Raw genomic sequence first — 22,275 nt, 5'->3', positions numbered from 1 at the left:
TGTGGAACAATCATAATATTTTTAGTGAGAAAAATACCAAGATTAAAACATACAAAAGTATATGAGGAGAATTATATGGTATTAAATGTGTCCCTAGAATCAGAGGAAAAGAACAGCTGGTAAATTTAAGAAAGATTTTAACTGGAAAAGATTACACATTGTGAGCAATAGTCCGTTCACCTTAAGAAAAACAATAAACACCCACAAACTTCCATCTTCAGGTTTTCAATAATGGGTTTTTTTTTTGTAGGACCATTAGACTAACCTCCCCCACAAAATTCAAACAACCATCATAAAATTAAAAATTAAAGTTGTGGACAGGTCCAGCTGGCTATATTCCATGTTTACCCTTAGACGCTTTTCCAGCCAATGAGGGTAAAATTCATGGTGCACACAGCAAGAATAAAAAGGGAATCACTTCCCTTCACACAGAAGGAACCCCCCATCTTGAGCATTTTTCTGCACTTTGCAGTGTGGGGTGTCTCAGTGCTTGCGGGCACTCTTCAGTCCCATAACTGTGAAGGTAGCAGCCGTCAGTTTCTCATAAACCAGGAACATGAGAGCAGCAGTGAGGACTGTCTGTAGCAGTTTGGCTTCAAGGCCTTTGTAGAGTCCCATGATTCCAAAACGCCTAAAAGAAAAGAGGTTTGAAAAAAAAATAAAAGCTTTTCTTCATAAATGTCAACTCCTGGATCAAAGAAGCAGGCTATCGTAGCTACCGCTTATCCCCGAGGGAAGATGTTCCAAGACCCTCAGTGGATGCCTGAAACTGATACATACATACCTATCATAAAGTCTAACTTATAAATTAGGCACAGTAAGAGATTAACAACAATAGCTAATAATGAAATAGAATAACAATATACTGTAATAAAAGTTACAGGAATGTGGTCTCTCCCTCTCTCTCTAATATCTATGTATTGAGATGCAGTGAGGTGAATGATGTAGATACTGTGACTTGGCGTTAGGTCCTATTGACCTTCTGACGATAAGTGAGGAGGATCATCTGCTTCCAGACCACGGTTGACTGTGGATCCCTGAAACCATGGGAAGGGACACTGTGGATGAGGGGGGAATACTGTATTTGCATTTTCTAAATTTTATATAAGTGGAATCATATGGTATGAATTCTTTTTTGTCTGACTTCTTTCACATGGCATAATTATTTTGAAATCTACCCATGTTGTTGTATGTATTAGTAAGTCCTTTCTAATGAGCAGTATTCCACTATGTAGATAGATAGTAACTTTTGTGTCTACTCACCCAGTGATGGCACATTTGTGTTGTTTTGGTTTTTGACTCTTACAAATAAAACTGCTATTAATATCTGTGTACAAGTTTTTGCACAGACATATTTCATTTCTCTTGAGTATATAACTTGAGAGGAAAGGTTAGGTCCTATGTTAGTTGTATGTTTAACTTTTGAAGAAAATACCAAACTTTCCAAAATGGTCGGACCATTTTATTTTCCCACCAGCAGCACAGGAAAGTTCTGGTTGCTCCACGTTCTTGCCAATACTTGGTATGGTGAGCATTTAGTTTTAACTTTATACCAATTCTTTATCTTTGATTTTTTTTATCCCAAGCATATTGTTTTTATAATAAATTTATTTACTTTCAAAATATCTTATATCTAGGAACAGTTATAAAATTATAGCAGCTTTTGCTTCAAAGGAGGCTCCTGACTTATTTGACATCCCTGAGATTCTCTAAATGGAATGATACAGGGAAACGACAAAAGTACCTGCCTCATAGGGCCAGTGTCAGGATTAAGTGAGATTACCCGTTTGAGGTACGGAGCTCAGTGTCTACCACAAAGCAAACACTCATCAGCACTGCTGTCATCATTACAATAATTATTGTTACTCTTCCTACTCCCCTCTCCCTTTCTCACTACGACTACGGCTCTACAATATCTGTTTATTTCTATCTCCGAGAGAGGTCACAGTCTAAGCCACTGACAGCAGCACTGCTAAGGCAGAACAGTCTCTACATTAGATGATAGCAGGCTTCCCTCTCTAAAGGAGTTCTGAGTATTTCTAAGTTACAAAGAATAAAGACCTGAAGTTTTTCCATAACTTCCCTAAATGCTGCCATATTGCACTAAGCCCCTAAAATGAGAAATGTCTGAGCACAGCATGCGAGGAGAGGTTTCTAGGCTGCCACTGCGAAGGCAGTAGTACAAGTTAAGCAGATTCAGCCACTTCCTGGCAGAGATGGCTGCTGAAAGGACAGAATGTGAAGCATCTACAAAGCTCACTTTACTCGTTGGTGAAGAAGATAGAGAACATTCCGAAGACTCCCCAGTGTTCTGTTTTCTGGGTTTAGTCTGTGACGTCCAAACTGGGGAAGAAGAAAAACAGATCAATTTCTACCTGCGGAGGAAATTATGTTGGAGTAATGTCTTACGGTATACAGTAATAAAAATATCCGAGTATGTAGATTTCATGAATTTTGTCTCTTTCACTGAAATAAATGAAAATAAGAAATATTTTTGGGGGCACCTGGGTAGCTCAGTCGGTTGGGTATTCAACTCTTGGTTTCAGTTCAGGTGATGGGATCGAACCCCACATCAGGCTCTGTGCTCAGCGTAGAGTCTGCTTCAGAATTTCTCTCCCTATCCCTCCCCCTCTGCCATTCTCTCTGCTCTCTTCTCAAATAAATTAAATAAATAAATAAATAAATAACAAATATTTTTCAATGAAGCAAGCATGAATTTTTACTTCAGAGAATTATGGGGAAAATACTCCCTCAAAAGAAAACAAACATGCCCACAATGAAGATTTAGATATTGATGGTATGGCTTACCCTCTAGTCCTTTAGAAAGTTCTTATAAACTAATCAGTTAGAACCACTACAGTCTAAGCTCTTCACAGTATATGTTTACATTATAAAAGTATCAAAATACATTTATTTAGATGCTGAATTCCCTTAAATTAAGTACCAATTTAAAAACAGCACATCAGTAGAAACACTTTTAACAGAAGGTAATAAATTTTTTGAACTGAAATATTTTCGGGGCGCCTAGGTGGTTCAGTGGGTTAAGTGTCTGCCTTCAGCTCAGGTCATGATCCAGGGTCCGGGTATCGAGCCCCACGTCAGACTCCCCGCTCAGCGGAGAGCCTGCTTCTCCCTCTGCCTGCCACTCCCCCTGCTTGTGCTCACTCTCTCTGACAAATAAATAAATAAAATCTTTAAAAAAAATTTTTTTTCACCATCACCGCCATTTTATCTATCAATAAATACTTCGATTTTTTTCTCCAAAGTAGATCATGAATCTGTCCAAGTCTTCTCTCTCCTCTCCACTGCTATCACCTTAGTGTAGGGCACCATCACCTCTCACCTGTACTATGGAAATGGCCTCCTACCTGACTGCCTTCCCACCCTTATCTCTTAACCCTAGGACCAATTCACCACACAACAACCACAGGAATCTTCTCGAATCGTAAATCAGATCACACTGCTCCAGTTTAAAGCCCTTCAAAGGCTTCCCACTCAGGTGAGAACAAAATCTAGACTCCTCATCTATAGCTTTCCCTGCTACTTTTCCAATCTCATCTTGAGCCACTCTCCAGCCAGAGTGGCCTCTGTTCAGTTCTCAGTCAGCACCAAGCTCTTAGCACATCATGTTCCCTCTATCTAGAATGCTCTTTGACGGCTGGGTCCTTATCTTCATTTAAGTCTTGATTTTTATATATGCCTCCTCAGAGGAGCCCAATCCTTAATCACCCTGTCTAAGAAGATCAGCAACATGCCCCTCTCCACCAAATCACAGAATGCAGTTCACCTCCTTGATAGCTCTTTTCTCAACTTATAATTAACTATTTATTTTGCTTATTTACCATTTTATTCTTTCCTGTTACCTCCATGAGCACAGGGATTATGATTTTTACTCACCATGTGTGCCCAGTCCTCACACAGAGTGGGTGCTTAATAAATACCTTGATGAATGAATAAATAACTGAATGAAAAAACCCAGAAATTTGAAAGTACTTCAGAAAAACTAAATCATTAATTCCTCCTGAATGAACTAAACAAATCAACTCCTGATTTTGTATGATTAACCTAAGCAAGTCAACTTAAATGAGAAGGAAACAAGCTTATACATTCCTAAAGTCATTAAAGAACCTCCTCCCACATTTGGGTTTTCTGAGACACTATGTTACCTAAGAAATTACAAATGTAAACTTTGTTCCAAACCAAAGAGGAAACCAACTGATAGCCAGCCTGCTTAGCAATTATCAAACAAGTGGAAAAATGGTCTAGTCTACCAACTGACTTTATTGCTCTATTAACATTGCTTTAAACAGAGAAACCATGTACTTCAGAATGTTGTTTGACTAAATGGAGGGAGAACCCCAGCACTCACCCTCAGAATTGACTGTACCGTCTGCAGAGGATAGGTGACGGTGGTAGCAATTGCTTTGGATATTGCGCCAATGATGAACACATCCAAAGAAGAAAGCTGGAAAGCAAAGAAAGAGCAAACCACATCAATCCAAATAAGAGAGTGTCAGAGATTATTATTTGCTGCTTTCAAAATCAGGGATTACCTTCGCTCGTTTCTTTAGAAGCTGCCTTTTTAAACCTTCATAGAACATGAACTGGATGGCAGGATTGAAGACCAACAGCAAGGAAGGAAATGTGCCATTCCATAAAGCCATGATTCCTTCATCTCGAATGATCTGGTGAAAAGCATCTAAGCAAGAAATCAAGGACTTTTGATTACAATCCCCTAACCGGAGAACACAATATGAATTTTGTTCAAATGTACCCAGAACACAAATCATACTGGCTCTATTAAAATTTCCTTCTTGCAATGATAGTCTAGGGGCAAGTTCATCAGTTAACTACTTTTTGATAATCATCAGACACTGACAGTCACCATGTTATTGACAGACCAACTTAAATCACAGGCAACTCTTCCTGACAATCTGGTATTAGAATGTCAGGTTTTCCTAAGTAATCACCACCACCATGACTGAGAACTCTGTCTTACAGAGAATTGTGAACTTATAGCCCATGTGTTTCACAGCAAAATCCAGGACAACAGACAGTACCCTGGGATCCATTACTTGGGATTTGACTTAAAAGAAAACCACTATTTTCATTACCAAGACAGATACATGGGAAAGGAGAACCAGGTAACATAGTATTATTAAACTCAAAGTCATCAGATATTAATGATAACTTTATCCAAAGACAACACTAACAGAAACAGTGTAGGTTATTCTTCAGAAATATTGACCCCTCCCACCAACACTACAGCATACTTCTCTACCTCCTGACATTGGGTTTGGCCAAGAGGATGTTAGCAAACGAGATGCAAACAGGGGCTTTTACAATTGGATGTGTCCTCTTGTGCTTCTGCCATCATCAAGAGAAGAATATGTGTAGGCTGATCTAGATGAGTCAAATCCCTGTCAACCCACAGACACATGAGCTAAACAAAGGCTTACCGTTACCTGTGGAGATTTGAGGCTGTCTGATATGAAGCATTATTGTGGCAATAAATTCCAGACACAGAGAGAAAAGAAACTCCTTAAAGAGGAACTCACTCAACAAACACTTACCAATAATACCTTTGTAGTTGGTTGGTACAATGTCTTCATTCCTAAATTTTGCCCCTTGCAGCTTCAGTCTGGTGTTTACCACCCAGAGTGGAGTTGTTAGCAACACATTCACCACTCCTTTAAAAAGAAAGAGGAGACAAGGGGAAAGCAAACTATAACCTTGCAAGCTCTGCTGTCTTATGTTAAAGCTATATACCAATGTTTCATTTATACTTCTGCCACTGACCTACTGGGAGACCTGAGGTAAGGTGTCTCTCTGTGACAGGGTACAACACAAGCCACTACTGTTAGAAGCAATTCAGAAGCCTTGCTGAGAGCAAAATGGCTGGCAGCAGTACCTTTCCACACTTATATAACAGGAAATGATCTATTTGTCAACTTATATAGCATCCAAAGTAGTAATTTTTATCTAATTCTAAGTACATTTTTAAAATGACAGTTTTAAATAAGGCTTACTGATCACATGCTAAGTCCATGACAATATCTAATAAAACACATAATTTGCAACTCTCACGTAAGTAGCTTACATGGTTTTAAGTGAGCATGGATTTTGTACAATGGGTGACAAGTGGGAGAAAGTGGTGACATTTGAAAGAGCTTCACCAGGGGCTAGAGGCTCACAGAAGAGTTCCTCATCACTTAGGGAATTAGGATAGGCAGGCAGCAAGCAATAGTTATGAACCATCACAAAACACCTGAAATAGCTTTGCAAGCATCATGATCCTTACAAGCTTAAGGATGGGGATGTTGGTCCCCCAATGTTGCCTCAGAGTGGAACAATACAATGAGCCAGGTGCTTCTGTTTTGAAAACACATGATCCCAAGTTAACACCATCTTGAGATATTAAAATATTCCTCATCAGTCCTGGAATGATTAAAAAAAAATACCAGATAGAGTTGTAACAAAGTGCCTGACACATAGTATATACTCTACAAATATTTGTTAAATAAATATTGAACAAATAAACCAATGAGCAAACTCAGCAAACAACCACACATCAAGCTATCTAGCTCTAGCCAGGCTCTGAAGAACCAAGAGGCATAATCCTAAGGAAGAGATATCTTTTACTAAAAGTCACACAACAGGAGAAAGAATGTTTTGATTTAAGGACTCTCAAAACACACCATTCAGAAAACACAAGTCCAACCAAAGACAAGCTTGATGAAACAGCCAAGAGATTAAAATCCTATTTTTCCATCTGTTGTATATAGTTGCTAAAGTTTGTTATATCTTTCTTAAGAGCATTATGAGAACACTTTTCTCAAAATAAAAGACATTATCAAAAATTTTATGAGCTGTATTTATTACATTTTTAAAGAGTCACATAACACACAAGGAGTCTTCTTTAGTTATGACTCACTATCCTCATGCATTGTCACTTAAGGCATTGATCATAATCTGAAAAAGCCTTACCTAGAGATTCTTGCTAGTCTCATTTTTAAAAAGAGTGCCAGTGCTCAAGACGTCAAGATAGAAGAATATCAATACATGCCCACTTGCCCAGACTTTATAATGTGTTCCTATTGAATGCAATGCACACATCACTTGACAGAAAAATCAACAGCAAGAAAAATGAGACTAGAAAGTACTACTGAGCAGTCTATTGCATTTGTTTTTTTTTTTTTCAGATGAAGACAGGAGAGCTCAGAAACAGAGATCACAGGCTTCTGTAGATAATGTAGATAGGCAAAGTGTAAAAACCTTTTTAAACAGATGAAACGTGTTGTCTATTAAACACACTCTTCAGAAATCAAAATTCCTTTCATGCTCTATTTAAGAGGTAATTACCCACAAAACACTTTGGAGGCAATGCGGCCTAGATTTAAGATTTAACCATCATTTAAAATTCTGCTTTGGGGGCGCCTGAGTGGCTCAGTCGTTAAGCGTCTGCCTTTGGCTCAGGTCATGATCCCAGGATCGTGGGATCGAGTGCCGCATCGGGCTCCCTGCTCGGCGGGAAGCTCGCTTCTCCCTCTCCCTCTCCCACTCCCCCTGCTTGTGTTCCTGCTCTCGCTCTCTCTCTCTCTCTCTAATAAATAAATAAAATCTTTAAAAAAGAGAGAGAGAGAGTCCTTTAAAAATTAAAAAAAATAAAATTCTGCTTTCATATATATCTTTGTTTCGAGCTGAAAGACTGAGAGGATTCTAAGGACAATCTCAAGTACAAAAATGCACTATATCATTTAAAGAAGAGAATATAAAGTCCTTGTGAAAACATTTGTATTTTGAAGCTTTTTATCTGAGAAGTTCAAGTACTTTGTTCATCCTCTAAGCCAAAATAGATGGAGAGGTATTTTTTAATCACTATAATTTTATGAGTTTTGGGAAAAGACACTCAAAATATTTGAAGATCCAAAACTTTACTGAAGTAAAGGACAGCATTCCACGGAAGAAAAACAAGCTACAAAGAGTCATGATGAGGGATTCCAACTTCACTAACGCATGATGGATATGGCTGAAGGATAAAGTTGTCTGCTTATTTATAAGCCCATGTAGAAAGTTTTTTCAGTTCTAAGCTGTGGCTGTTACTTCACTTCTAAGATGGGAATACTACTTTACCTACTTAATAACAGAAATTGTTTTTCTTTCAATTCTCCACTTTCATTTTTCTTTGTAAAAAATCATTTATAAGAAAACAGAAGCAAAATTAAGAGATGAACAATAACTGAACACATGCACTGAAATTATTCACTGATTCAAGTAATAATTGGAACACAGCTGCTTACTTCTGAAATCTTGAAAACAAAATAGTTTTATTAGCAGTGAGTCTGTTAAGGACAGAAAACAAAAAAGTATGCTAATTGTGTATGCACGTCTAGAAAATAAGTGCAATGACCACTGATACAAGAAAAAGGCAGATCAAGGTCATAAATCTAACCACTTGGCTCCCTATGAAGGAATGCAATTTGATACACAACAGGAACAAACCTGCCTTACCAGATTTAAGACTGGAGGGCAGGAAAGGAATATGAACTGTCAACAATAACACCACTGGCATTCAGAAACAGTTATTGGTAAAAATCCCAATTTCATAAAAATGGCAAGTATCTTCTTCACTTAAATTTTCTGTGAGATTCTGTTCCCAAATCTCTCCCCAAGGTATCAAGCTATATGAGCTTTTTTCCTATGAAAATACAGTAAGTAATAAGTTTCTAAGTTTCAAGCAGAATTTGAATAACAATTATACTGTTCCTAGTTCTCCTTGGAGACAATGAAACTCATTTCTACAGTGATTTTAATACATGACAAGGCTCACAGCAGGAAAAGAAAAAGTGGTTCTAATTCTAAGAATGCATAGGTATTAAGATATGAAAACATGTTATGAGGAGAAATTTAAAACTCACAAAAGTAATTCCCAAAGAATTCCTTACTTTCAGAAAAAGAGAGACCCTATAATCAGAGAATCTCAGAATATTAAGGACTATAAAATACATTTGACCAAGGGTCTCTCAACTGTTATACAATCCACATTTTGATTGTGGGCTGGATAATCCTTTGTTTGGGCAGCAGGTGGGGTTGTTACTGTCTATCAGACAGACAACAGTAGCTGTAGAAGGATGGAGTCATTAAATGGCTTGGTACATTCAAGGAATCACAGTTTTCTAAGAGAGGATGGGAACAGTAGAGATCAAGCTAGAGGTAAGCAGTATCACAGCAGATCTTGTATGTTGGGCTCTTATCCTGTATACGGTGGGGGCCTTTTATGCTGTAGGTACCATGACTTTATCCTATATGCAAGTGGCAGACATCAAAGGGTTTGAAGCTGGGGATAATATTATTAGATTTGGGTTTCAGAACAGCAGTTCCCCACCATCTCTCTGATAAGACGTATAACAGATGAGGCTCATAACTGACACAGACCCACTTCACCTTTCTTTTACATACTCCAGAAAACACTTCAGAGTGTAAGTGAATGAGAATGATATGTCTTTTCTCAAACCTGCTTATGTCAGTTGAATCTGTTATGGCAGGCAAAAGTTTATAGGTATGGCGTATGTACAAGAAAAGGCACAAAACTCCTATCAGTGAACCAATAAGCCTTCACCATGTATTAAAGAAAATGAAAAAGTATATATTTATACATCTTAAGTTAAAATAAAATACAAGGTAAGTAGGCTATTTATGATACTCTCTATGTCAACTGACTTTTAAAAACTAACTGCCCTACCATACCAGTCTAGCTGTGTTAGGTATGGGGGAATCTACTGTGATTATAGATGTGTAAGAGTTAGAAAGGAAAAAAGCAGAGCACAGTGAGAGAAAGAATAACAAGGGTGTTGTGTACCTGGTGGAGAATGGGATGTCGGCATGTCAGCAAATAAACAGCTTTGGACAATTAAAAAAGATTTCATACTGAGGGTTGCTGGAGGGGAGGTGGGTGGAGGGATGGGGTGGCTGGGGGATGGACATTGGGGAGGGTATGTATTATGGTGAGTGCTGTGTGTTGTGTAAGACTGATGAGTCACAGACCTGTACCCCTGAAACAAATAATACATTTTTGTTAATAAAAATAAATAAATAAATAAAATTTAAAAAGATTTCATCATATATTTCATGAATTAGTAGTTTCATGTTAAGTTATTGAGTTAGTCCTTGACAGTGAGTCATAAACTTTTAAATGTCAATACATAAAACTACAGTAATCTAAAATGTATTAAAATTAAAATTTTACAAATACTTGGTCTCAGGTATTAAAGATAATACTAGATTGCCATTTGTTGCAATTATGTAAAAAAGAAGGTTTGTTCTGTACAGGATATCCTTGAATCTATTCTGATTTTTTCCCCAAGTGAACAAATCTCAAACTTGAATTCTTTGAGTTATGACACTGTTAGAAAACTATTCTTCCAGAAAGGTTAGCTGGTCAGGATTATGCAAAGTAGGTAAGTAAGGAAGACTTCAGGGGCGCCTGGGTGGCTCAGTCGTTAAGCGTCTGCCTTCGGCTCAGGTCATGATCCCAGGGTCCTGGGATACAGGCCCGCATCAGGCTCCCTGCTCCGTGGGGACCTGCTTCTCCCTCTCCCACTCCTCCTGCTTGTGTTCCCTCTCTCGCTGTGTCTCTCTCTGTCAAAATAAATAAATAAAATCTTAAAAAAAAAAAAGGAAGACTTCAGAGGCAACAACAGAAATGGCTATGGATATGGAAAAGGAATGGATTCTAGAGATACTTAGGAGACAGACTGATGGTGGTTCTTTTTTTTTTTTAAGTAATCTCTACGCCCAACATAGGACTCAAACACTCAACCCCGAGACCAAATGTCACATGCTCTACTGACTGAGTCAGTCAGGCATCCCTGAGACTGATGGTTCTTGATGACCAAACGATTGTGGAGGGTGAGAGAGCACTTGCTATGATGACTTCTGGATTTCTATCCTGAGTTACCTAAAATCTTTATTCATTTCCTCAGAGAATAAAATCCTGTGTGTTATACTCTGTGTAAAAGTTGGCCTGGTGGGTGGTCAAAAGGTACACACTTTCACTTATAAAATACATTAAGTCACAGGGATATAATGAACAGCATGGTGACTATAGTTAATAATATTGTACTGCGTATTTGAAAGTTGCTAAGAGAGGGTGCCTGGGTGGCTCAGATGGTTAAGCGTCTGCCTTCGGCTCAGGTCATGATCCCAGAGTCCTGGGATCGAGTCCCGCATCGGGCTCCCTGCTCCTTGGGAGCCTGCTTCTCCCTCTGACCCTCTCTCTCTCTCCCTCTCTGTCTCATGAATAAATAAAAAATAAAATCTTTAAAAAAAAAATAAAGCTGCTAAGAGAGTAGATCTTAAAAGTTCTCATCACAGGGGTGCCTGGCTGGTTCAGTTGGCGGAGCATGTGACTCTTGATCTCCAGGGTTGTGGGTTCGAGCCCCACACTGGGGGTAGAGATTACTTAAAAATAAAATCTTAAAAAAAAAAGTTCTCACCACAAGGAAAAAAAATTTAACTGTGTGGTGATGGGTGTTAACTATCATTTTGCAATATATACAAATATCAAATCATTATGTTGTACACCTGAAACTAATATAATGTTGTATGTCAATTATAATTCAATTAAAAAAATGGTTGGAGGGGGCGCCTATGTGGCTCAGTCGTTAAGCGTCTGCCTTCAGCTCAAGTCATGATCCAAGGGTCCCAGGATCGAGCCCCGAATCAGGCTCCCTGCTCTGTGGGAAGCCTGCTTCTCCCTCTCCACTCCCCCTGCTTGTGTTCTCTCTTTTGCTGTGTCTCTCTCTGTCAAATAAATAAATAAAAATCTTTTTTAAAAAATAAAATAAAAAGGTTGGTACAGGTGAAAGTTAATTAGATCTAAATCAACCCACGACCAAAACGAGAGTATTAAGCAGAAGAAAAGCTCAGAGACCAAGCCAAAACACATCAGTGGCCTCATACTGGTAAAGAGGAAAACTTGTGGGGCAAGAATGCTCTTGGACTGGTAACTATTTTTCAATTAAATCATTTAAATTTCAAATGGACATTTACATTATTCAACTGTGTGTCTCCCAAAGTACTAATTTTTCAAATATACCAAAAAGTGATTCCACAAAATAGAACACTAAAAGTACAACAGTTAAATCAATTAATTTGGGGGTGCCTGCGTGGCTCAGTCAGTTAAGCATCTGCCTTTGGCTCAGGTCATGATCCTGGGGGCCTGGGATCACGCTCCGAGTTGGGCTCCCTGCTTAGCTTCTTCCTCTCCCCCTGCCATTCCCCCAGCTTGTGCTCTCTGGCTCTGGCTCTCTCTGTCAAATAGATAGAAAAAATCTTTAAAAATAAATAAATTAATTAATTAATTTAGTTACAGACTAAAATGGATAAATACACAAAAAAACATAGGAAATATATCTACTTTCTTTCCATCTCTTTAGTAAAAGTCTGACTAATTGAACAAATATTTTGTTCATCCAGCAAATATTTATTGAGCACATGCTAGGAATTGTTCTTACTGGGAATATAGTCATAGTAGGAGGAGGAAACATGTATATATACTCCCTAAGAAGAGGTATGATATATATATACATATATATATAACACACATATGTATATATGTAATCTTACATAATTATATATAAGATACATTACATATAAAAACACATTTAATTGTAACATATATATATATCTGTTCTGTATCTTTGTGTGTGTGTGTGTGTGTGTGTGTGTGTATGTATATATACAGCCATATATATAAAATACCCATATATATTTTCTACCTATATATTATCTATATATCTATATATTGTTATCTTAAATATACATATAAATATATATATATTAAACATACATATATTTAAGATACTTGCTCTTATGGAGCTCACATTCCACTAAGGAGACACAGACAGTAACTAAATATTCCTATCAGGTTAATGGCTCCCTAGAGCTTTTTATTTTTTATTTTTTTTTAAGTTTTTATTTATTTATTTGACAGAATGAGAGAACATAAGCAGGGGGCACAGTAGAGGGAGAGGGAGAAGCAGGCTCCCCGCTGAGCAGGGAGCCCGATGTGGGGCTCGATCCCAGGACCCTGAGATCATGACCTGAGCCGAAGGCAGATGCTTAATGATCTGAGCCACTCAGGCGCCCCTCCCTAGAGCTTTTAAAATCTCAGATGACAAGGATCCAAAGTCTTCTAAAATCTGGCTCCTGCTTACTTCTCCAACCTTATTGCTCATGTTCCTGTACTCACTTCACTCACTAAATTAGAGAGCTCACTGTTCTAAACATGGTCCTGTATTTCCTCAATTCCCTACCATTCTCTCCATCAGAAAACTGTCACCACTCATCTACAAAAGTTACTAATCCTGCCCAGTTCAAGAGCCACTGCTTTCTATAAGCAGATCCCTCCCAGCTAAAAGTGATCTCTCTTCTTCCTATGAACCTCTAACACATTAACAACCATTATGATACTAACTACACTGGGCTGTGTGCTAAAATATCTTTGTTATATTTGACTAAATGTTTTCACACTCATGGTGGGCTTCATGGGTGTGCAACCCAACTTGTGCCTGGTTTAATCTCATTGTCAACTGTCTTGAAATGCTAATAAATCATGAACAAGGAGTCCTGCATTTTCATTTTGTACTAGACCTTGCAAATTATGTAGTCAGTCCTGTTCATGTTAAACATCTTGTGTAGACCTCAGTCAAAAAATAAATCATGGGGGGCATCTGACTGGTTCAGTTGGTAGAGCATGTGACTCTTGATCTTGGGGTCATGAGTTTGAGCCCCACGTTGGGGGTAGAGTTTACTTAATTAAAAAAAAAACAGTAAAATAAAAATCATGGAAAGCAAGCAGGGAAGGTATTGTAATCTTTTTCCTTTTAAAAAGACTTGGGGCACCTGGGTGGCTCAGTTGGTTAAGTGTCTGACTCTTGATTTTGGCTCAGGTCATGATCTCAGAGTCGTGAGGTCGAGCCCTGTGTCAGGCTCCCTGCTCAGCATGGAGTCGGCTTGGGATTCTCTCTCTCCCTCTGCCCCTCCCCACCCCCTGATTGCATGCTCTCTCTCTCTTTGTAAGTAAATAAATAAAATCTTTTTTTTTAAAAAGAGAGAGGCTTTAATTTCCATAAATTCTGGAACACTGCTAAACAGGGATAAAACTATCTTCTCTGGATTAAAAAGACAAAATAAGCCAAGTCAGCTCAGAAATAAACCTTTTTGTGTATATGGTCAATGATCTTCCACAAGGGTATCAGGACTACTCAAGGGGGAAAGGACAATCTCATCAAATGGTATTAGGAAAACTGGATATCCACACACAAAAAAGAATGAAGTTGGAACTGTATCTTACACCACATACAAAAATTTATTCTAAATTAAAGATTAAAAAAATTATTCTAAATGGATTAAAGACCCAAATGTAAGACCTAAAAGTATAAAACTCCTAGAAGAAAACAAAGCAGAAAATGTTTTCATGACATTAGACATAGCAATGACTTCTTGGACATGACACCAAAAGCACAGGCAGAAAAGCAAAAACAGACAAATGGGACAAACATCAAACTTAAAATTTTTGAGCACCAAAGAACATAATCAACAGAGTAAAAGGCAACAGAGAATGGGAGAACATACTTGCAAATCATATATCTCATAAGGGGCTAATAATATCCAGAATATATAAAAAATACCTACAGCTCAACAATAAAATATCAAATAATTCTATTAAAAAATGGGAAAAGGACTTGAACAGACGTTTCTCCAAAGATGATATACAAACGGCCAATAAAGCATATGAAAAGATGCTCAACATCACTACTCATCAGAAGAATGCAAATCAAACCACAGTGAAATATCACCTCACACTATGATTGGGATGGCTATTATCAAAGCAAAAACACCCAGAAAGGAACCCTCCTACAATGCAAGCTGGCGCAGCCACTCTGGAAAACAGTATGGCCGTTCCTCAAAAAGTTGAAAATAGAGCTACCCTACGACCCAGCAATTGCACTACTGGGTATTTACCCCAAAGATACAAATGTAGTGTTCCCAAGGGGGATGTGCACCCCAATGTTTATAGCAGCAATGTCCACAATAGTCAAACTTTGGAAAGAGCCTAGATGTCCATCAACAGATGAATGGATAAAGAAGATGTAGCATATACACACAATGGAATATTATGCAGCCATCAAAAATTGAAATCTTGCCATTGCAACAATGTGGATGGGACTATAGGGTATTATGCTAAGTGAAATAAGTCAATCAGAGAAAGACAATTATCATATGATCTCACTGATACACAGAATTTGAGAAACAAGGCAGAGGATCATAGGGGAAGGGAGGGAAAAATGAAACAAGATGAAACCAGAGAGGGAAACAAACCATAAGAGACTCTTAATCTCAGGAAACAAACTGAGGGTTGCTGGAGTGGTGGGGGGGTGGGAGGGATGAGGTGGCTGGGTGATGGACATTGGGGAGGGCACATGCTATGGTGAGCACTGTGACTTGTGTAAGACTGATGAATCACAGACCTGTACCTCTGAAACAAATAATACATTATATGTTAATAAATAGAATTCCTTTTCAAAAAACAAACAAACAAAAAACACCCAGAAAGTAACAAGAGCTGGTAAGGATGTGGAGAATTTAAAAACCCTGCTGGTGGGATTATAAAATGGCATAACTGCTATGGAAAACAGTATGGTGGTTCCTCATGAAATAAAAAAACAGACAAAAAACAAAACACACACACACACACACACACACACACACAAACACACACACACACAAAACCCCTAACATATGATCCTGCAATCTCACTTCTGGGTATATATCCAAAAGAACTGAAAGCAGGGACTTGAAGAGATGTATTTGCACAACCCATGTTTATAACAGCAACTATTCACAGTATCCATGAGTTAGAACAACCTGAATGTCCATCAATAGATGAATGGATAAACAAAATGTGGTATATACATACAAGTAAATATTATTTAGCCTTAAAAAAATAGAAACCTGTTACATCGTAGAACATGAATGAACCTTGAGAACATTATGCTGAATGAAATGAGCCAGTCACAAAAAGACAAATGCTGTATGATTCCAGTTATATAAGGCATCTAAAGTAGTCAGATTTATAGAAACATAAAGAATGGGGTCGGAGAAGGGGGTAAGGGCGAGTTGCTGTCTAATGGTTATAGCGTTTCACATTTATAAGATGAAAATGTTCTGGAGATCTGTTTCACAATAATGTAAATAAACTTACTATTAAAGCATACACTTAAAAATTGTTAAAATGGTAAATTATATGTTATATGTTTTTACCAAACACACATACACACAGCCAAGTCAGAAAATTAATTATATTCTTTGTAGCATTACTTTGTGCTAAAACAACCTCTTAGGGAATATATGAACCATAAGATAAATATTAAAATATAAAAAATTTTATACTCAGAAAACTTTGTTACCTGCAACAAATCCAACTACTAGATCTTTTCCAGTAGTAGAGCGTTGACCTTTGACCCAGACTGCTTTGAGACTATTAAAAGTGTAGAAATAGACAAAATTGGAGCAGCAGAGACTGGAGATAACTGGAAACCACCCTCGATATGGTGCCAGGCTAGAGGAAAAACACAATAAGCAATGTAAAGATGCTGGACAAAAGCTAGTGGAAATGGGCAAAGTCCTAGGAAAGGCTGATCATCATTCACATATTCTCAAAGTTCACTCCTACACTACGACATACTCCAAACTGTACATATATCTCACATTCTAAAGGCTATCCAAACCAAGAAATCTTTCCTCCCATTAATGATGCCATAGAAACAACACACTTTCAATTACTGGTTTTACTAGTTTCCTCCCCTTGGTTTCCTTCTGCAAATTACTATGTAAAATTAGAGACAATTTCTTCATGGCTCTTAGTTAATATAGCATCATTCACATATTATAGGGTGACAACACTTGAAAATGAAGTAAATATAGACATAATAAGTGTAAAAAAAAAAAAAGAAGTGATGGCAGCATGTTATTAGGGCACAGGAACCAGGCTGAAGGGGCTCCCACCTGGGACAGTTTCAACACCGAAATAATATAGTATAGTAATCAATTGTAAACCACTGAAAAACCAGGAATTTTTGAGTCTATACTGCTACTAAATAAAGTTTCTCTTCACAGACTGCTGATAGTTGCAAGAGAAGAAAAATTAAATTATTCAGTGGCTAACCTGAATCTGAGAAATCATAATTAACCAATGAAAGGCAGGTGGACAATATGTGACTCCAGATGTGATATCCTTAGGACACAATATCACCTATGCATTATTCTGGTCAAGAATGCATAGCCTCAGTCTAATCATAAAGAAACATGAGGCAAACTTAAAATGAGAAACATTTTATTTAAAAAAGGGGGGGAGGGGAGCTATATTCTTTAAAAATGTCAACATCATAGGGGTAAAAGGCTTTGATGTATGGTGTGTAACTTATTCTTAAATAATTCTGAAAAAAGTCTGCGTGGTGTGTGTGTAATAAAGACAGAAGGGGGAAGGAGAGAGAAAGCGGGGAGAGAACATAAGCACAACTGGGAAAATAAATGGAAAAAAAAGTGTTAATAATAGGTGGATCTGGGTAAAGCATATACTGATATTCTTTGTACTACTTTCAGTTTTGCAACTTTTTGTGAACTTGAAATTATTTCCAAATAAAAAGTCAAAAAAAAATACATAATCTGAATGCATCTGATAGGAATGAACTAAACAATAGCTTCTTCAGCTCACTGTAAAAAAACCATAAAACATAAAACAAAGCATTGGTTTCATGGAAGACTCTATGATCAAGAATCAAAATGGCCAACTACAAAACTTTAAAAGATGAAAACAATTATGTACTTGCAAGTCAGGCAATTACAGATTCACAACTACTATAAGTCTATGAGAATGGAAAGAAAGTGAGTGCAGGTGTGCTAGAGGCCCAGCAATCTCCTAACGGGGTGCTTTGTCTAACAAAATGGGCAAGGTGGTACTCACAGGCCTTCTTCCTTAATGATCTCGAGGAGCACCATGTGTGTAGTTTTGGACTTTCTTTTCTCATCAACTGTAAGATAAAAGAATAAACGTTTAAACTAAATCCTTTGAGAACTATTATCTTTAGCATCAGCAAGTCTCACTGAAATGCCATTTACCTCACCTGAGCAATCTCCCACCCTGTTCTTTGAGCTCCCTAACTTGCCTCAGAACTCACCAATCCTCCTTGTTTCTGTGTGCTAAATTCCCAACTGAGGATTCCCTGGGTCTCATCTGTTATTCATGAACCTTTAAGCATTTTAATTCAACACCTAATTCCCAAAGCAAAAGATGTGACAGGAATCTTATATTTCATAAGGCTTTCTTGTTTTGTTTTTTTTTCAAAGTTACATATTCTCATTTTTATCTTAACATCTTATAAAGTAAAGAGGAAATGAATTACCATCTCCTTGTTAGTGGAGAGGCCAGACCAAAAGCTGTGAAGGACACATGTAGTTGGCAGCAGAGCCAGGATTGAAACTCAAGGTTTCAAAGTTTTAGGCTTGTGCTCTATTTCCTAATCTAAAAAATAAAAGGTCTCAAAAGGATGAGAACTGGGGTGCCTGGCTGGTTCAGTTGGTAGAACACGTGACTCTTGATCTCAAGATCATGAGTTTGAGACCCACCTTGGGCCTAGAACTTACTTAAAACTAAAAAAAGGATGAGAACTCTGCTTTTCTTGACATTCTCACTGAAAATCACAAAACCTCAATTAACTTCACATTTCCTACCCACATTTGGAGAATATTTTGAAAATGTAAAAACGTAGAAATGGAACAATTTCCTAAGAATTAAAATTGTTATCTATATGGTTTGTGGGAGGTTGAATAGGAAACTCTTACAGAAGGCAATCTGGCCATAGCTATCAAAATTACAAACAGGCTTACCCTTTGATCCAGCAATCTCACTTCTGGGAATTTATCCCATAGAACTTACAGAAACTAAGCAGCATATGAACAAGTCTATTCTACAAAAGAGAAGAGGGGTGCCTGGGTGGTTCAGTCAGTTGGGCATCCAGCTCTTGGTTTCAGCTCAGGTTGTGATCTTAGAGTGGTGGGATCAGGCCCGGCATGGGGCTCCACGCTCAGCGTGGAGTCTGCTTGTCCCTCTCCCTCTGCTCCTCCCCCGATCACACTCTCTGTCTCTCTCTCAAATAATAAATAAAATTTTTTAAAAAAAGAGAGAGAGAAGAAACCATCCGAGAATCTACAATAGGGGAAGGGGAAACAGGTTCTGGTGCATCTACAGTATGGGACCATTCTACAGGTAGAAGGATGAAGAAGCTCCCAAAGCACTGATTTGGAAGGCATCCAAAATATGCTGTTAAGTGAAAAATGTAAGCTACAGAACAGTGTGACAAATATGCTTTTTGTGGAAGGATGGGGGAAAACTTCTATATTCTTATTTGCTTGTTACTCCATAATGAAACTCTGCAAGACTATTTGAGAGAATAATAAAGAGGTTATCTGCAGAGGACAGAAAAGGGGAAAGGGGACAGACAAAAGTAAGATTTTCCACTGTACTGTGCATTGTTTTCTATATTTTTGGTTTTGAGTCATATGAAAAAACCTATCACAAAACTCTAAAATTAATTTATAATAATAGCCATGAAGGGTTTTAACATAGGAATTAGTTTGTTCAAAGCTAATCTTATTCTTATCTCTTCACATAAGTTCTGGCACAGGTTTATAATTTTAAGTTGAGAAATACTGGGGAAAAAACAAGCAGGAATTACAGAGAGTTGCCTAGTCCTACAATGCAAGAGAGGCAAACTAGGACTACATGCCCAATTTAGCAGTGACTGTGGGTGTTTGGCTCCACTGTGTCTCCTATTCTTTGTTCTCTTTTGAGAAGATCTACCCCCAGCGAAAACTCTCCCCATTGTGCCTTAAAAAAGTCATGTTGTACGGGCACCGGCTGGCTTAGTTGGTAGAGCATGCAACTCTTGATCTCGGGTTTGTAAATTCAAGACCCACGTTGTATGTAGAGATTACTTAAAAAAAAAAAAAAAAAAATCAGGGAGCCTGAGTGACTCAGTCGGTTAAGTGTCTGCCTTGGGCTCGGGTCATGATCCCAGACTCCTGGGATCAGCCCTGCATCGGGCTCCCTGATCAGTGGAGAGTCTGCTTCTCACTCTCCCTCTGCCTCTCCCCCCGCTATGCTTGATCTTTCTCTCTCTCTGTCAAATAAATAAATAAAATCTTTTTTAAAAAGTCATATTGTTTATTAAAAAGAATTGTAATGATTCAAAATTATTAATGCAAACCCACTCAGGTTCTCTCAGATTAGAGAGTGGCTGAGACTATAACACATCCATGAATGCCTCTCCGTTAATTAGGAAACAGCAATGATGACCAGTATTTAAAATCAGTGGAAACAGACAAGGGTAGATCGCTAACAAAACAGATATCCTTATGTTAACTTAGAACTTATGAGAAAAATATGTTTGCTTCCTAACACCAAATGAAAAGAGTATGATGCCTACAAAAGGTACTCACCTTGAAGTCGGAGTCGAGCTGTATCCAAGGGAAAAAATACTGTCATTGCTGTCACGCTTCCCTGAAAAGTTTGAAAAGCCTTTAGCAATTACAGTCTCACAAAAACAAAAAGCCACAACTTTTAAGTGAACCAAAGTTCATTATTAACAAGGGGTCAAATCAGATTTTCAGTGAACAGACATATACAATATTGGGATTATTATTGCTCAAGTTCTATAGTTATATACTTAAACATAAGGATCTGATTTTCCAGAAGAAATCTTTTTCTCATACTGAAAAAGAAAATGAAGTGGGTCCCTAGAGAGGACAAACTTAGGGGTTTGCAACCCAGGACACATGTAAAATATAGCAGATAAATGGATTTTTTAGCCTTTTATAGGTCAGTTGCTGCTCCTATGCTCTGATAACCCCACAAACCAAAATATCCAGTAATCAAACAGATAAATACTTCTTTTCTCTTTGCTTAATATATTTACTACAAAGTAAAAGAAGTATAAAAATCATATTGTTCTTTAAAATAGTTTTGTTTGCTTGTGTTTTAAGTAAAATAGGGACAATCTGGGCTCAATATTCTATAAATTCATCCAGGGTAACACAATGACAAAAAATATTGGGGACAGAAGCCAACACCAGTCTTTCCATTCATAAAATCCTATGACAGATAGGGGCGCCTGGGTGGCTCAGTTGGTTAAGCATCTGCCTTTGGCTCAGGTCATGATCTCAGGGTCCTGGGATGGAACCCCACATTGAGGGGTGGGGGGAAGGTCCCTGCTCAGTGGGGAGCCTGCTTCTCCCTCTCCCTCTGCCTGCTCCCCGACTCTCTTAAATAAATAAATAAATAAATAAATAAATAAATAAATAAATATCTTTTTAAAAAATCCTATGACAGATGAAAACCACAAGCATCTAGTTTGGAATGAAATCTTCCAGTGGGTTTATGGTTCTCAACCCAGATGGAGGCCCACTGGTGTATATTCTCAGGCATAAGATCAAGTTTTAGGCTAATAATCTAATAAGAGTTACATATAATAATCATAACAACTGGAAATTAGGTCAACCTTATAGATAAGAAACATTTGCCAGGTCTCTTTATCTATTTAAATAGGTCAGCCTGCTTGACAAGGGAGAACACTGTGCTGTCCTATTAGTATTCTTCAAAACTCAGATGGAATGTTACCACTCAGCCCTGAACAACCACTAATCTGCTGTCTCTATGGATGTATCTATTCTGAAATTTCATATAAAAAGAATCGTGTAAAATGTGACCTTCTGTGTGTGGCTTCTGGCTTCTTTCACTTAGTATAATGCTTTCAAGGTTTATCCACCTTAGAGCGTATATCAGTGCTTCATCCCTTTTTATGGCTGAGTGATATTCGATTGTGTATATATACTACATTTTGTTTATCCATTCAAAATGTTTTGGAATGAGACATTATGAATGTACTAGGTACTGCTGAACTGTACACTTTAAAGTTTTGTGGGTTTGTTTGCTTGTTTGTAAGCTCTACACGCCAACATGGGGCTCAAACTCATTCGGACTGAGCCAGCCAGGTGTCCCTGAACTATATGCTTCAAAATGTTTAATTTTATATTATGTGAATTACACAATTAAAAAAAAAACCCAAAATTTAGTCCTCACAACAACCTGATGAGGTAAGTACTGGTATTTTCTCCATTTCACATATGAGGAAAGATACTAAGAGATTTTGTAAC

At 37.8% G+C, this 22,275-nt stretch overlaps 1 protein-coding gene across 3 annotated transcripts in view; it reads right to left on the bottom strand.

Annotated features, from left to right (window-relative positions):
• The window catches only part of SLC25A17 (solute carrier family 25 member 17), a 37,895-nt gene continuing 15,620 nt past the window's right edge, over positions 1 to 22,275 (bottom strand). For all 3 annotated transcript variants that reach the window (XM_027594461.1, XM_027594462.1, XM_027594463.1), the window contains 8 exons: positions 20,563 to 20,623; positions 18,029 to 18,095; positions 16,473 to 16,624; positions 5,574 to 5,690; positions 4,554 to 4,699; positions 4,370 to 4,465; positions 2,261 to 2,343; positions 1 to 631 (listed from right to left, as the gene is read on the bottom strand). In XM_027594461.1, coding sequence (XP_027450262.1) covers positions 484 to 631; positions 2,261 to 2,343; positions 4,370 to 4,465; positions 4,554 to 4,699; positions 5,574 to 5,690; positions 16,473 to 16,624; positions 18,029 to 18,095; positions 20,563 to 20,623 — 870 coding nt within the window. In that variant the 3' untranslated portion in view covers positions 1 to 483. The remainder of the gene's footprint in view (positions 632 to 2,260; positions 2,344 to 4,369; positions 4,466 to 4,553; positions 4,700 to 5,573; positions 5,691 to 16,472; positions 16,625 to 18,028; positions 18,096 to 20,562; positions 20,624 to 22,275) is intronic.

This window comes from Zalophus californianus, chromosome 9 (assembly GCF_009762305.2).
Source record: "Zalophus californianus isolate mZalCal1 chromosome 9, mZalCal1.pri.v2, whole genome shotgun sequence".
Lineage (NCBI taxonomy): Eukaryota > Metazoa > Chordata > Mammalia > Carnivora > Otariidae > Zalophus > Zalophus californianus.
This window is presented reverse-complemented; position numbering and strand designations above follow the sequence as displayed.